Source organism: Salmo trutta, chromosome 19 (assembly GCF_901001165.1).
Source record: "Salmo trutta chromosome 19, fSalTru1.1, whole genome shotgun sequence".
Lineage (NCBI taxonomy): Eukaryota > Metazoa > Chordata > Actinopteri > Salmoniformes > Salmonidae > Salmo > Salmo trutta.
The window spans coordinates 15308117-15324746 of record NC_042975.1 but is presented as its reverse complement, the minus strand read 5'-3'; the positions used below and the strand labels follow the sequence as shown (position 1 = coordinate 15324746).

General features: G+C 41.9%; 1 protein-coding gene across 4 annotated transcripts in view; it reads left to right on the top strand.

Moving 5' to 3' along the window:
- Positions 1 to 16630, top strand: part of gramd1ba (GRAM domain containing 1Ba) — a 165005-nt gene that overhangs the window by 54088 nt on the left and 94287 nt on the right. For 3 of the 4 annotated variants that reach the window (XM_029699871.1, XM_029699870.1, XM_029699869.1), the window contains exons 1-2: positions 9554 to 10080; positions 15725 to 15799. In XM_029699871.1, coding sequence (XP_029555731.1) covers positions 9575 to 10080; positions 15725 to 15799 — 581 coding nt within the window. In that variant the 5' untranslated portion in view covers positions 9554 to 9574. Of the gene's footprint in view, positions 1 to 9553; positions 10081 to 15724; positions 15800 to 16630 lie in introns of those variants that run through there. The other variant, XM_029699872.1, reaches the window with a different exon arrangement.

Genomic DNA, 16630 nt, shown 5'->3' with positions numbered 1-16630 from the left:
TAACACATGATTCCATATGTGTTATTTCATAGTTTTGATGTCTTCACTAATATTCTACAATGTAGAAAAACCCTTGAATGAGTAGGTGTGTCCAAACTTTTGACTGGTACTGTATATATGAATTACAAATCAGCCTAGCTAGTTAAGTCATGTTTCTAGTCTATTCTAGTCCTGGTACAACCATTGATGTCCCAGGACCAGGATTGGTAAACACTGTTCAAGTGTATAATTTTTATATATACATGCAGACAGAGCATCATTCAAAGACTGGAATTTTATACCCCTGGTATTGGATATGACTGAAAAAGAATCTCACAGACATTCATACCTGAACTGCACCTTTATATGCCAAGGTAGAGTACATGATCAGTGAATATATTAAATGTACAGGCTACAATGTTGGGATCTCATGCATGATATTATTATTATTTGACCATGCTGGTCATTTATGAACATTTGAACATCTTGGCCGTGTTGTTATCTCCACCCGGCACAGCCAGAAGAGGACTGGCCACCCCTCATAGCCTGGTTCCTCTCTAGGTTTCTTCCTAGGTTTTGGCCTTTCTAGGGAGTTTTTCCTAGCCACCGTGCTTCTACACCTGCATTGCTTGCTGTTTGGGGTTTTAGGCTGGGTTTCTGTACACCACTTTGAGATATCAGCTGATGTAAGAAAGGCTATATAAATAAATTTGATTGATTGATTGGTAACTACATGTAACTACAAGTTATGTTATATTCTACTCAATCCATAGGCTTCGTTGAAGTTGATACAACTGGCTATGATAGCTGAGGTTCATAGCTAGGTTCTGAACTAATATGTATACCAAAAGTTTTAGGGTCCATACACAGATCAGCTACATAGCTAGCTACACATCCACAGGCATACAAGTATTTTTATCCTCCACTGTGCAATAAGCAAGAAAATAGTTGGCTAGCTACGTTACTTCAGCTGCATTGCATGGCAAATATCAGCAAGGCAAGCTTACAAAATTGTACATTAAATTTGCAGTTAAAATATATATATATATTTAACCTTTATTTAACCAGGTAGGCAAGGTGAGAACAAGTTCTCATTTACAACTGTGACCTGGCCAAGATAAAGCAAAGCAGTTCGACACATATAACAACACAGAGTTACAGATGGAGTAAAACAAACATACAGTCAATAATACAGTAGAAAAATAAGTCTATATACAATGTGAGCAAATGAGGTGAGATAGGGGAGGTAAAGGCAATAAATAGGCCATGGTGGCGAAGTAAATACAATATAGCAATTAAAACATTGGAATGGTAGATTTGACAGTAGATGAGTGTGCAAAGTAGAAATACTGGGGTGCAAAGGAGCAAAATAAATACAGTAGGGGAAGATGTAGTTGTTTGGGCTGTTTATAGATGGGCTATGTGCAGTAAAAGCTTTAGCTAGCTAGATTCTTTACATCCACTGTTTCACAAGATGACAGCCTGGTTTGCTCATTGTTTCAGGAGTCCCTAAAACATTAAACAACCAGAATTACAATTTCTAACTCATGTCACAACACACAAAAAGCTAGCCAGCTAGCTTGCTAAATAGGGATTTTCCTAAATTGGTGGTGTTTGAATTTGTTGGTAAAATGCTTGATTGATTGTTTGGTTGCGGGACAAAGGGCCAAAATTCCCGACTGACCGCACAATTCGGGACATGTGGTCACCCTACTTGCCAGTAAAGATGCCTTCACGATGACATCACAACTCATTGTGTCATTGCCAGGCTGACGTGTGGCGAGGTTGGAATCTTAAAATAATTTGGCTGTGGCCGAAATGGCACCCTTATTTCCTTTATAGTGCACTACTTTTAACCAGGGCCCATAGCGTGCCATTTAGGACGTAATTGTGTTTCACCTCCCAAGTCATGTAACTAACCAACCCGCTCTGTCAATCACAGTAACCTCAATATGGCCATTGATGGTCTGGCGCTAGGCTATTTTATAATGGGCTTGTTTTATTCAAGCCTGAATGCAAATGGGAAAAAAATATAGATGAAAGGGGATAGGAGGACAATAGTTAAAGAGAGCAACTATACACAGCTGTTATGATACTGTAGGCTATCTGCAAAATGAGAAACATCTTACTGGCCTTCCTTTCTCCATGAGAAACGGATTATTAGATCTCATTATAGGCCTGCACCGTGAAGCATAATAGGCTATGAGGAACAACATCTGACCATTTAGCTTCGATGCGACAATGACACTTTTGACATTGTGCTGGACTCTCAATGTCAAAAGTATCGCGTTTGCATTGAAGCTACTGACAATTATAACATTAGGCTGTAGCCTGTGTTGCAAAATGTGTTTAATCATTTCTAGTGTTCAGTCTATTTAGGGCTGGGTTGTGTGATTTGAGATAATAGGCATAGATACATGATTGGAGAGAGATTATGATATGAAAAGGTAGAATTTTGATGGGGTGTATCGCAAAGATCTCTGAGATCATGATGTGAATAAGTACGAGGCCATATGAAATTGATAACTGTTTGCGGAATTGTCACATGCGTCATTTGTTGTCACATTCTCACTTGGCGCTAACCGTTCAGGCACCAAATGCAACCGGACACAACTAAGACCTTCTTCCGAAAAGCGCAGCCTTCTCGGAATTTTGAAACTGAAAGGCCATTCTGATTGAATGAAGGACGTGTCAATCGAATACTGTCTGGGAGCCTATGTGCAGGAAATAAAGTTGACAAAAGGATAAATCACAAATTATTATTAAATAGTAATTGATAGAACAAGCAATGTTTTTTGTTGTTGTCAAAACTTCCCCCCAAGGCTGTGCGTGGGCACATCTTAACAAAAGGAAATACATTGTGAAAGTCCGCGGACTATTGCTGTGACAAAGTTTACAAGTTTGACAGCTGACTACTTCTTCAACAATTCATGCCTGGGTCTGAAAAGGTAGGAATACGGATAGCAGGCTAATTGTTTGCTGAAACATTACATTTTGGTGTTTTGAAAAACGTTGCAATATTTACATTGTCATATCGTGGGGACTAGTGCAGCTTTTCTCCCCTGGTTTTGTATGAAATAATTGCCACGTAGTATCTCATTTATTTGACGTTCTTTGTCCTATTTTACTTTTAATGCATTGCTGTGATATAGCCTACAGCGATACTGAGTGGTCTTATTGTACGTTCAGATATTAATTCATAAAGACATTGGCAATTGCGTGTAGTTACGGTGTGACAATGCGTGACATGGGGCACTACACAACTTTGTCATAGCATTGACACATTCTTGTAGAATTGTCAAATTAGAAAATGTCACCTATTAACATTTTGAATGGGTCCTGCCGTTTCAGATTAAGATGTTAGGCTATGTAACTTCTTCAGAGAGTACAATTCCTGAAAAAAGACCAACACTCATTTGCTGAACGAAGTTGGCCTTGGACATTTATTTGGACATTTATAACAGTTTGATTTCCACACAATACATAGGCAGCCCGATTATGATACTTGTTCCACTAAATTGTTCTTTTGACCAATCACATCAAAATATTTCTCAGATCTGACCAATTAGTGAAAATAATATCAGAATTGGGCTGCTTGTGTAAACGCAGCTGTATACATGTCTGATGGTAGAATGGCAGGCATTTTTCTGATGACTTTGCTGATTTTGGTGCTTTGCGGTAGGTAGCCTGGAGGTTAAGAACATTGGGCCAGTAACCGAAAGGTCGCTGGTTCGAATCCCAGATGCAGTTCTGCCCTTGAGCAAGTCAGTTCACCCCAACAACAACTGCTCCCCGGGCACCGATGAGTTGATGTCGTTTCAGAGGAGTTGGGATAAATGCAGTTGGTCAACTGACTTTCTTCCTTAGAGGGGAAACGCATTGAAAATAAGTAACTGCCACACTTCCCTCTGCTTTCTTTGTCCATTGAGACAGTGAAAGAGAGACAGACCTGTCAGTGTATTTCTGAGGGGGATAACCCAGTCAGTGTACAGTATTTCTGAGAGGGATAACCCAGTCAGTGTATTTCTGAGAGGGATAACCCAGTCAGTGTACAGTATTTCTGAGAGGGATAACCCAGTCAGTGTATTTCTGAGAGGGATAACCCAGTCAGTGTATTTCTGAGAGGGATAACCCAGTCAGTGTACAGTATTTCTGAGAGGGATAACCCAGTCAGTGTACAGTATTTCTGAGAGGGATAACCCAGTCAGTGTATTTCTGAGAGGGATAACCCAGTCAGTGTACAGTATTTCTGAGAGGGATATCCCAGTCAGTGTATTTCTGAGAGGGATAACCCAGTCAGTGTATTTCTGAGAGGGATAACCCAGTCAGTGTATTTCTGAGAGGGATAACCCAGTCAGTGTACAGTATTTCTGAGAGGGATATCCCAGTCAGTGTATTTCTGAGAGGGATAACCCAGTCAGTGTATTTCTGAGAGGGATAACCCAGTCAGTGTATTTCTGAGAGGGATAACCCAGTCAGTGTATTTCTGAGAGGGATAACCCAGTCAGTGTATTTCTGAGAGGGATAACCCAGTCAGTGTATTTCTGAGAGGGATAACCCAGTCAGTGTATTTCTGAGAGGGATAACCCAGTCAGTGTATTTCTGAGAGGGATAACCCAGTCAGTGTATTTCTGAGAGGGATAACCCAGTCAGTGTATTTCTGAGAGGGATAACCCAGTCAGTGTATTTATGAGAGGGATAACCCAGTCAGTGTATTTCTGAGAGGGATAACCCAGTCAGTGTACAGTATTTCTGAGAGGGATAAACCAGTCAGTGTATTTCTGAGAGGAACAGACCAGTTAGTGTATTTCTGAGAGAGAGAGTCAATTTGGTGTCTGCTCTACAGTGTTGCGGCAGTGAGATTTATGGGGGTAGACTATCTAACTGGGCTACAGATTTCATGTCACCTGTAGTCGTTGACCGTGATTGAAGCAAACGGTTTGATTTGACTGATCCAAGGTTCCAAGTCAAATATTTGACCTTGACTTGCAGTTCCACTGTTCTTATTGCGGATGAGGGCAAAGAGGTTCCTCATTTAGCGTGCATGACTTGAATAACTTCACCAGGACTGTATAAACACAGGTGGTTGTTTGTTTAGCCTCTTTAGATGGTCATTGTGGGGCCCCAGTCAGTCCCAGCATGCATCCCAAATGGCACCCTATTCCCTCTATAGTGCACTACTTTTTTTTACCAGAGCCCTATAGTGCACTGTAAAGGTATTAGGGTTCCATTTTGTATGTGCACAATTGATCTGTTGTGATGGTAGTTCTCACACATAGGCCTATTTCTCTTTGTGCACTGAGCTTTATTTGAAATGTATTTTTCAGTTACTCTTTTATAGATTAAAGCATTAAAGAAGGCCATATTGCTGTTGGAGCAGAACCATTCAATGTTATTGACAAAGTTAAGATGTCTTATGCTGTAAACAGGTTTTGTGCATTTATTTTTTATTTTTAAGCTACTGTCTTGGATTAGTTATTCAGCAAAATGGAAGCCCCTCCCCACCACTTGTTTTTGGATAGAGCAGAGGGGTATATATATTTTTTTTGTATTTTATTTAACCTTTATTTAACTAGGCAAGTCAGTTAAGAACAAATTCTTATTTACAATGACTGCCTACTCCGGCCAAACCCGGACGAAGCTGGGCTAATTGTGCACCGTCCTATGGGACTCCCAATCACGGCCGGATGTGATACAGCCTGGATTTGAACCAGGTACTATACTATAGTGATGCCTCTTGCACTGAGATGCAGTGCCTTAGACTGCTGCGCCAATCGGGAACCCCTCTCAAATTCATAGACAGTGATAAGCTCACGAGGCATTTACAGTTATATTCTTTGAATATCAATGTGAATATAATAAGAATTTAAATTACTATTGATCAAATCCCAGATTGCATTTTTAAAAATACATCTTAAAAGAAAGTTGTGGAGGTCTAAGGTGAAGAAAGTATTAATGTACAGTAATGCAATATCTTTGCTGAGCTTGGTTGGGAGTGTTCTATCAACCTGGTTGTTGACTGATTGAAAGCTGCCACCAACGATGTGGGCAGTGGAAGGATTTCTCACACTGTAGGTCAGTTAATTTGTTAAATCCCTGAACAAGATCTTTTAGAAAATGTGATGCTGCAAAATCACACCATTTTAAAAGCTGTGTGTGCAAGCGTGCAGGAGATTGTGTGAAAGGGCATATGAGGTACGTTCATTTTATAGTAATCAGATTGCAGCCAAATGTTACATTACTCAGTTTTAACCACATCCTGTAATCACAGGACTGGATGTTGTTGCACCACAGACTAATATGAACTTGAAGCATTATATTCAAGCTCTTTTCAACATCATATATTACATTAGATGCAGTTAGCTATTTTATCTAATGCTGAATCTCTAAGTAGCCTGGAATCTGTATTGAACACAATTCAAACAACGTCCTCAATAAGCAGGTCTCCATTCAGTTGTGAAGAGAAGTTCTTTGACATTTACAGTACCAGTCAAAAGTTTGGACACACCTACTCATTCCAGGGTTTTTCTTTATTTGTACTGTTTTCTACATTGTAGAATAATAGTGAAGACATCAAAACTATGAAATAACACATATGGAATAATGTAGTATCCAAAAAAGTGTTAAACAAATCAAAATATATTTTATATTTCACATTTTTCAAAGTAGCCACACTTTGCCTTGACAGCTTTGCACACGCTTGGCATTCTCTCAACCAGCTTCACTTGGAATGATTTTCCAACAGTCTTGAAGGAGTTCCCACATATGCTGAGCACTTGTTGGATGCTTTTCCTTCACTCTGCGGTCCAACTTATCCCAAACCATCTCAATTGGATTGAGGTTGGGTGATTGTGGAGGCCAGGTCATCTGATGCAGAAATACATCACTCTCCTTTTTGGTCAAATAGCCCTTACACAGCCTGGAGGTGTGTTTGGTCATTGTCCTGTTGAAAAGCAAATTATAGTCCCACTAAGCGCAAACCCGATGGGATGGCGTATCGCTGCAGAATGCTGTGGTAGCCATGCTGGTTAAGTGTGCCTTGAATTCTAAAGAATCACTGACAGTGTCACCAGCAAAGCACCATCACACCACCTCCTCCTTGCTTCATAGTGGGAACCACACATGGGGAGATCATCCGTTCACCTACTCTGCATCTCACAAAGACACGGCGGTTGGAACCAAAAATCTCAAATTTGGACAGATTTCCACCGGTCTAATGTCTATTGCTCGTGTTTCTTGGCCCAAGCAAGTCTCTTCCTCTTATTGGTGTCCTTTAGTAGTGGTTTCTTTGCAGCAATTCCACCATGAAGGCCCGATTCACGCAGTCTCCTCTGAACAGTTGATGTTGAGATGTCTGTTACTTCAATTATGTGAAGCATTTATTTGGGCTGCAATTTCTGACGCTGGTAGCTCTAATGAACGTATGTTCTGCAGCAGAGGTAACTCTGGGTCTTACTTTGCTGTGGGGGTCCTCATGAGAGCCAGTTTCATCGTAGCACTTGATGGTTTTTACGACTGCACTTGAAGAAACTTTCAAAGTGCATGAAGTGTTCTTGAAATGTTCCGGATTGACTGACCTTCATGTCTTAAAGTAATGATGGACTGTCGGTTCTCTTTGTTATTTGAGCTGTTCTTGACCATAATATGCACTTGGTTATTTACCAAAAAGGGCTATCTTCTGTATAGCACCTTGTCACAACACAACTGATTGGCTCAAACGCATTAAGAAGGAAAGAAAGTCCACAAATTAACTTTTAACAAGGCACACCTGTTACTTGAAATGCATTCCAGGTGACTATCTCATGAAGCTGGTTGAGAGAATGCCAAGAGTGTGCAAAGCTGTCATCATGGCATAGGGTGGTTACTTTGAAGAATTTCAAATATAAAATATATTTTGATTTGTTTAACACTTTTTTTTTGGTTACTAAACTCAGCAAAAAAAGAAACGTCCTCTCACTGTCAACTGTGTTTATTTTCAGCAAACTTAACATGTGTAAATATTGCCTACCATCTGTAAGCTGTTAGTGTCTTAACGACCGTTCCACAGGTGCATGTTCATTAATTGTTTTTGGTTCATTGAACAAGCATGGGAAACAATTCCTAAAAATCTAAATAACTAAACAGCTCTTCATTGTAAAGGATTTATACACTATCTTTGAAAGACAGGGTCCTGAAAAGGGCTGTTTCTTTTTTTTGCTGAGTTTACATGATTCCATATGTGTTATTTCATAGTTTTGACTGGTACAGTATCTAATCTGCCATGTACCAAAGGCTTTATACAGAGTGAGTTTTTAACAGTGCTTTGCGAGTTAAACACAACTGGCATGATCAGAATGAAACGTGAATACAGAAAATATGGGAACGAAAATAATCTCCGTATTATCTGACTTCTATGGAAATCTGAAAGCTGGCAATTTTGGAGCTGGAGTTTATCATCCACAAATTAATAGAATTGGCTGTTTATCTGTCATTATCTGATGTGAATGGCATCCCCAATCTGTTTTGGCCTTAATCTGCAGAGAAATAGTAGGATGATGGATGATGGCTCACTCAACTCAGACTGTGTTCCAAATGGCACCCTATTCCCTACATAGTTCGCTACTTTTGACCCGGACCCATGGGGATTAGCGATGCCATTTGGGTTGCAGACAGAAATTAGCTTCCCATTAGGGCAATCAACAGTCATTTTCTATGAATCAGCTCCCTGCTGGGAAGGAGATGAAACCAATCAGAATATCAGTCCCCTGCTCCCTCTCGTGTGTGTGTGTGTGTGTGTGTGTGTGTGTGTGTGTGTGTGTGTGTGTGTGTGTGTGTGTCGCTCTCTCTCTCACTCTCTGTGTGTGTCACTGTGTGCGTGTGTATCTCTCTCTCTTGATGTGTGTCTCTCTCTCTCTCGCTGTGTGTGTCTCTGTGTCATTGTGACTGGTGCTGTGAATATCTACTTGCATGCGGCTACACCGTACTTAGCATACGGTATCCTTTCATTTTCCTCTGACTTTTAGGCCATGGCTGTGATACCAGGGACTAGAGCCAGGGGGCGCTGAATAGCACCCATCTTAATGGGCTACTGACACCAAGTGGCGGCTGGATCAGAAATTCTCGAGACCTCGGCCATAGAGCAAGTCATCAGGACGAGTAATGACACAAGAAGATGCCATAGTGCTTTTGCATCCAAACCGTCTACTTGGAAGAACTGGTGTAACATTAAACCTCCACTTGTCAGCTCAACCTGACATACCTCATGGAACACAGTACTTAGATAGAGACACATGCCAGATGTCTCTGATCACTAGTGAAGTCAGAGATTCTGCTCTTTCTAGTCTCATTGGAGAGGACATACAGCAGGACTGGATAGGAGAAGTCATTGCTCATCAGGACCACTGAGGAACTGCCCTGATCTCTGTCACACAATAACAAGGTAGAGTTACAACCTCGATCAAGTCTGGATTCTGTATACTCCCTATCACTCTGGACAAAACAGTTCAAAGGTCTCTCCACCTACACTACTGCACTCCACGCAGCATCCTGCAAGACATCCGTTCCCTCTCCCTCTCTATCAGCCTCCCTAGATAGAGGGTGCCCCTCGACTGCTTTTATGAGCCAGTTGTTGGTGGGACAGAAGATCATGTCTGAGAACCCTCGGCTCCCCTCCTTCCAGGTGCAGGCCCCCGGTGACTGGGAGACCCAGGATGGCGACCCAGGATTGGGAGCCTCCGCCTCGGGAGACGAAGTTGAGGTACCCGCCGGGGATGGTGACCCTTCAGCCCTCTCCAGTTCCGCCACTCCGTCCCTCCGCCGCAAGCGCTTCAAGATGCGACGCATGAAGAACGTGCAGAGCGAGAGCAGTGTGACCCCGGCTGTGTCTGTGGCGGCTGCCACGAGGTCAGAGGTCATGAGTAAGGGCCAGGGGTCGCGCTCCTTCTCAGGGGCCATGGAGTACCTTCAGCTGCCGTCCATCGAGATAACGCCAATCAGCGACGAGGATGCGGCAGCCACCTGGTCCAACTGCTCCACACCCAGCGCTTCGCCGCGACGTAAGCGCTTCCTGCTACGCCGTTGGCTGAACGTGCGAGAGAGGAAGGAGCACAGCAGTGAGAGCAGGTCTGTATAGAAGCTCCATCTGAAGTTACCTCTAGGATTAGCTTCCCCTCCCCAATCCTAACCTTAACCATTACTGCTTCCCCTCCCCAATCCTAACCTTAACCATTACTGCTTCCCCTCCCCAATCCTAACCTTAACCATTACTGCTTCCCCTCCCCAATCCTAACCTTAACCATTACTGCTTCCCCTCCCCAATCCTAACCTTAACCATTACTGCTTCCCCTCCCCAATCCTAACCTTAACCATTACTGCTACCCCTCCCCAATCCTAACCTTAACCATTACTGCTTCCCCTCCCCAATCCTAACCTTAACCATTACTGCTTCCCCTCCCCAATCCTAACCTTAACCATTACTGCTTCCCCTCCCCAATCCTAACCTTAACCATTACTGGGAAAATGCAAAATTGACCTAAGATCAGGGACTAGGGGAAACTTCAACCTACTGCCAGGCAGTCACATAACAAATGAGGGTAGTCCCCAAGTGTTATTAATGTATACAACAAGAGTGGGTTACCCATTAAGTGTTGTATATAAAGTCGGGCAAGCTTACTATTTTTAAGGCATCCTCAAGCATCAAAGTTTAGTCAGAAGTTGGAACCATGTAGAAGTGGAACCATAGAACAAAACAGTCTCTGTATGATTAGAGTTGGAGATGCCTTTGTCCATATCATTTTCTTCATTTTTTGTTGTTGAGATTTAGACACTTTATGAATACACGCCCTGGTCTGTGGAGTTGCTGGGATGTTTTTGTCTTTGTGTATGAGATTGGTCCTGAAAAAAATCTGTTCTGTAAAAAATGTTACACCCACCTACTTTTATCAAAGGGAAATGTGGTTTGTTGATTTCAACAACCTTTATCACTTTTCACTCGAACAAGCTCCTAATAGGGATTAGTGACACGAAAAGTCAGAGTGCACCAAGTGTTTCAAGTCCTCAGTGGGCCCCTATTTGTTCATTGAAACTTCATCCCAGGTTTCTGTGATCTAGTAGACTTTGTTTGCACATGCAGCCTAATTTTCATATTTTTTGCCACTAATTGGTCTTTTGACCAATCACATTAGATCTTTTCACATCAGCTCTTTTTCAGAGCAGATCTGATTGGTCAAAAGACCAATTCGTGAAAGAAATATCAGAATTAGGGTGCCTGTCTAAACGCAGCTTTAGACAACAGCTGGTGACGTCCCGATCTGTTCTATAAACAGGTTATTTTTACCGCCAAGCTTACCTTGACTCTGAATAGGCTCCTTGGAATGTTACATAAGCCACAGTGCTGAGTATGAATTGTCCTATACATTATAAATAAAACCAGCCCCATGCTATTTATCATCAAACAACAGCAAATGCAGGAGTGTACTTAAGAATAATGGATACAAATGTTTAATACATACAAATGCCCTTACTGACAGAGTTTGGTCTTCAGTGAATGTAGATGTTATGCACTGCGTTGCCATAATACATAGTTTAAGCAATAAATAATTTGAATATGACTATTAATAATTAATACATTTTATATTTCTAAAAATGTGGGTGTATGTTCACTACTGGAAGCTGATGTTTTGGCCTTCTACATATTTTATGAGCATAATGTTTAGTTCTAGAAGTTGCCTGGTGTTTGTTACTAGCTTCGTCTAGGTTGGAAGAAGTGAGATAATGCATATTTGAGTCTTATGAGGAGTATTGACTACTACAGTATTGTCCCTGGCTGTTAAGTACTTTCAAATATGTACGATTTGTACCACTTATAACATTGGTTCTACTGTGATGATAGTTGGAAGACTGGAGAACACTTATCTCGGCACAGGTTGGCATTTATTGGGATGACTCATGTAGTGGGCAGCTCTACAGCGTAGTCACTCAGATAATCAAATCAGATTTTAAACCTAACCTTAACCACACTGCTAGCCTTATTATGCCTAACCATGACCTTAATTTAAGACCAAAGAGAGAATTTTACAATACATATAGCCAATTTTGACTTTGCCGCTGGCCCATCTAGTGGAAATCGCTCAGCTCTGCTGTCACTCTCCAGCCTCTAGGTCATCAGGCTGCTGATTATCCTGCACACCTGTCACTATCGTCTCACGCACCTGCGCCTCATGACACTCACCTGGACTCCATCACCTCCTTGATTATCTTCCCTATATCTGTCACTCCCCTTGGTTCTTTCCTCAGGTGTTATTGACTCTGTTTTCATGTTGGTGTGTTGTACGTGTTTGTTTCATTTATTTATTAAAACACTCACTCCCTGAACTTGCTTCCCGACTCTCAGCGCACTTGTTACGTCTGCCTCCAGGACAAGATTAATCCCAATAAATGTCAACCTGCAATCTCGACACCCTGAACCAAATTGGCACCAAATTTTGGGGTGTTCACAAGAGATGAGGTGAAGCTCATCTCTGACTTTATACTACAGCCATCCCAGGAGACAAAGTGAGAAGCTACAATCCAAGCTCATTACTGTAAAATAGATAGTTCTGGAGTTGACAAGCGTGCTAGTCCCCTGACATGTACAGCCTTACAGATGAGAGCTAATGGTACTGTTTGCGTCCCAAATGACACCCTATTACCTATGTTGTGCTCTACTTTTGGGGCCCATAGGGCTCTGGTCAAAAGTAGTGCACTATATAGGGAATAGTGTGCCATTTGAGACATAACCCATGTAAAAGTGCCAGGGGACAGTACTGGAAGGAGTTGTCTACGTGGCTATATTAAATATTCTCAACCAACACTGCTTTGTGAAGACCTGGGCTATGGGCTGTAGTCAAAGGTAGTGCAGTATATAGGGAATAGGGTGCCATTTGAAACGCAGCTCTGATTTGCTAAATATAAAGCAGTACTGCTGCTTACGTAGCCCAGCCAGCCTTTAGTTTCCGGTGCTCTGACACACAGCCTGGATGGCAGACTGTTTCTGCACCCACGCCTCGTTGTTGTCATGGCAAGTCTTGCCAAGTTGGCTATTGCAGAAACAGACTGGCTCCCAGGCTGCTCTGACGGTATATTAGTTGCTGCAGGAGGTGGCACTTTTTCTTTGTCTCACTCTTTCTTGTACATGTAAGGTAGATTGTAGTCGTGCCACTCTTGGTTATGTGAAGAGGCCTATTCAACAAATGGAGGCTTTCGTTTTTGTCTTCGGATGCCCCTTCACGGAAAACATCTCACTGTATTTGCATAAACGTTGCTGCCTTATAACTGGCAACAATGCAAGGAAGACTTTCAATAGGACAAATTTATAGCTTACAGTGAAAAGACGACCAGAGACACAGTATTTGTCTCTACAGGCCAGAATCCCGGATACAGATTAATCCTAGTTCTAGACTAGAAATAAGACATAGCTATTTACGACTATGATTAGTCAAAGCACATTAAGGAACGACTCCGGGCCTTGCCATAACATATTTACTCTCATTGTTGACATAGTCAAATCGCATTAAGGAACGACTCCGGGCCTTGCCATAACATATTTACTCTCATTGTTGACATAGTCAAATCGCATTAAGGAACGACTCCGGGCCTTGCCATAACATATTTACTCTCATTGTTGACATAGTCAAAGCGCATTAAGGAACGACTCCGGGCCTTGCCATAACATATTTACTCTCATTGTTGACATAGTCAAAGCGCATTAAGGAACGACTCCGGGCCTTGCCATAACATATTTACTCTCATTGTTGACATAGTCAAATCGCATTAAGGAACGACTCCGGGCCTTGCCATAACATATTTACTCTCATTGTTGACATAGTCAAATCGCATTAAGGAACGACTCCGGGCCTTGCCATAACATATTTACTCTCATTGTTGACATAGTCAAATCAAATGTTATTTGTGACATGCGCCGAATACAACAGGTGTAGACCTTACTGTGAAATGCTTACTTACAAGCCCTTAACCAACAATGCAGTTTTAAGAAAATAGAGTTAATAAACTAAAGTAAAATAAAAGGAACACAATAAAATAACAAATAGTCTTTGCTGCTCTCTAGTGGGGGCTTCTATCTTTTTTCTGTCTGTTTACTGTCTGGTTGACTGTCAGTTTTTTTTACTTTGGTTTTCTGAGTTTGACATTGTGTGTTGTCTAAGTAATCAGATTGTCCTATTTGCTTTGGGATTTTGGGGAATTTGCTTAAATACCTTTTTTGGGACTTTTAAATTAACAACCCTTAAGTTTGGGGTCACTTAGAAATGTCCTTGTTTTTTAAAGAAAAGCACATTTTGTTGTCCGTTAAAATAACATCAAATTGATCATAAATACAGTGTAGACATTGTTAATGTTAAACTGTAGTTCTGATTAATGCTGATGCTCCAGATACTCAACTAGTCTAAAGAGGGCCAGTTTTATTGCTTCTTTAATCAGCACAAGTTTTCAGCTGTGCTAGCATCAATGAAAAAGGTTTTCTGATGATCCGTTAGCCTTTTAAAATGATACACTTGGATTAGCTAACACAATGTGAGTGATGGTTGCTGATAATGGGCCTCTATGTCGATATTCCATTAAAAATAAATCAGCCGTTTCCAGCTACAATAGTCATTTACAACCTTAACGATGTCCACACTGTGTTTCTGATCAATTTGATGTTATTTTAAATGGACAAAAAAATGTGCTTTTCTTTCAAATACAAGGACATTTCTAAGTGACCCCAAACTTTTGAACGGTAGTGTATAGCCATTGATTCTTGAAATATATAACTTCTAGATGGTCGGTCCTTGCATGCATAGCTCTGTCGAAGCATTTGAGAGGGGTTACATTTCTACAGCTCCATCCCTCAGCTTTTCACCGAAACAGTGGAGAGGTGCCTGAACACACACACACAGAGATCTCTGGTTGTGGTAAACTACACCTAACACTGTCTCTCTGTGGTGTGTTTCCCCAGCTAATCAAATCAAAGTTTATTTGTCACGTGCGCCGAATACAATAGGTATAGAACTTACAGTGAAATGCTTACTTACAGGCTCTAACCAATAGTGCAATAAAGGTATTAGGTGAACAATAGGTAGGTAAAGAAATAAAACAACAGTAAAAAGACAGGCTATATGCAGTAGCGAGGCTATAAAAGTAGCGAGGCTACATACAGACACCGGTTAGTCGGGCTGATTGAGGTAGTATGTACATGTAGATATGGTTAAAGTGACTATATGATGAACAGAGAGTAGCAGTAGCGTACAAGAGGGGTTGGCGGGTGGTGGGTGGGACACAATGCAGATAGCCCGGTTAGCCAACGTGCGGGGGCACTGGTTCGTCGGCCCAATTGAGGTAGTATGTACATGAATGTATAGTTAAAGTGACTTTGAATATATGATTAACAGAGAGTAGCAGCAGCGTAAAAGCAGGGAGAGCAGCCTACAACACACATTACACCTAACACTGTCTCTCTGTGGTGTGTTTCCCCAGCAGGGAGAGCAGCCTACAACACACATTACACCTAACACTGTCTCTCTGTGGTGTGTTTCCCCAGCAGGGAGAGCAGCCTACAACACACATGACACCTAACACTGTCTCTCTGTGGTGTGTTTCCCCAGCAGGGAGAGCAGCCTACAACACACATTACACCTAACACTGTCTCTCTGTGGTGTGTTTCCCCAGCAGGGAGAGCAGCCTACAACACACATGACACCTAACACTGTCTCTCTGTGGTGTGTTTCCCCAGCAGGGAGAGCAGCCTACAAAGCAGCCATGAGGAGGACTCTGCTCACTTCTTGACCCCTCATAGCCGGGAGGAGAGGTGTGTAGCGTGTTCATATTTGTGCGCGTGGGGGTGTGTGTTTGACTGCATGCTAGCGTGCATATGTATGTTCAAACATGCATGCTTGTGGGCAGCTGGGTGAATGCTTAAAAGACCATGAGAGAGCAAATAAAATGGTATGTATTGCTCATAAAGACTTTTGGAAGACGTTATGTTTTTAATGTATCGCCTATCAGCCAACTTAACCCAACTTGCTAGCGTGCAAAGAGATGTTGATGATGATGTGTGGTCTGAGGTCTCAGTAAAGTACCTGCATTGGTCTGATAATTCCACTAGAGGGCAGTGCTGCTACACAGGAGGACTGCTACACAGTAGTGCAGGTTTAGAGTCAATTAGAGAGGGGAGAATGTGCATGACTGAGTGTGAGAGAAAGGGAGAAGGAAAGATAAAGAGAGGGAGAGGAGAAGGGAGAGGGGGACTGTTTTAAAGAGGGATGTTCAATTCACAAGTGTTAAATTGGAGGTGTTAAGTTGCTTTGAAACAACGGTTCCTTTTTTTCTCATCAAATGTCTTCTGGGCTTGACCACAAGGAGGCTGTACACACTCCATCTCCTTCTCTCTACAACACAGTCTCAGAGAATGTCACCTAGTCTCCATCTCCTTCTCTCTACAACACAGTCTCAGAGAATCTCTCTCTCTCTGTTTCATTTCCTCACACTGAGCACTGGTGAGGTTGAATACACTTGACTGAAGGTAGTCTCCATCTCCTTCTCTCTACAACACAGTCTCAGAGAATCTCTCTCTCTCTGTTTCATTTCCTCACACTGAGCACTGGTGAGGTTGAATACACTTGACTGAAGGTAGTCTCCA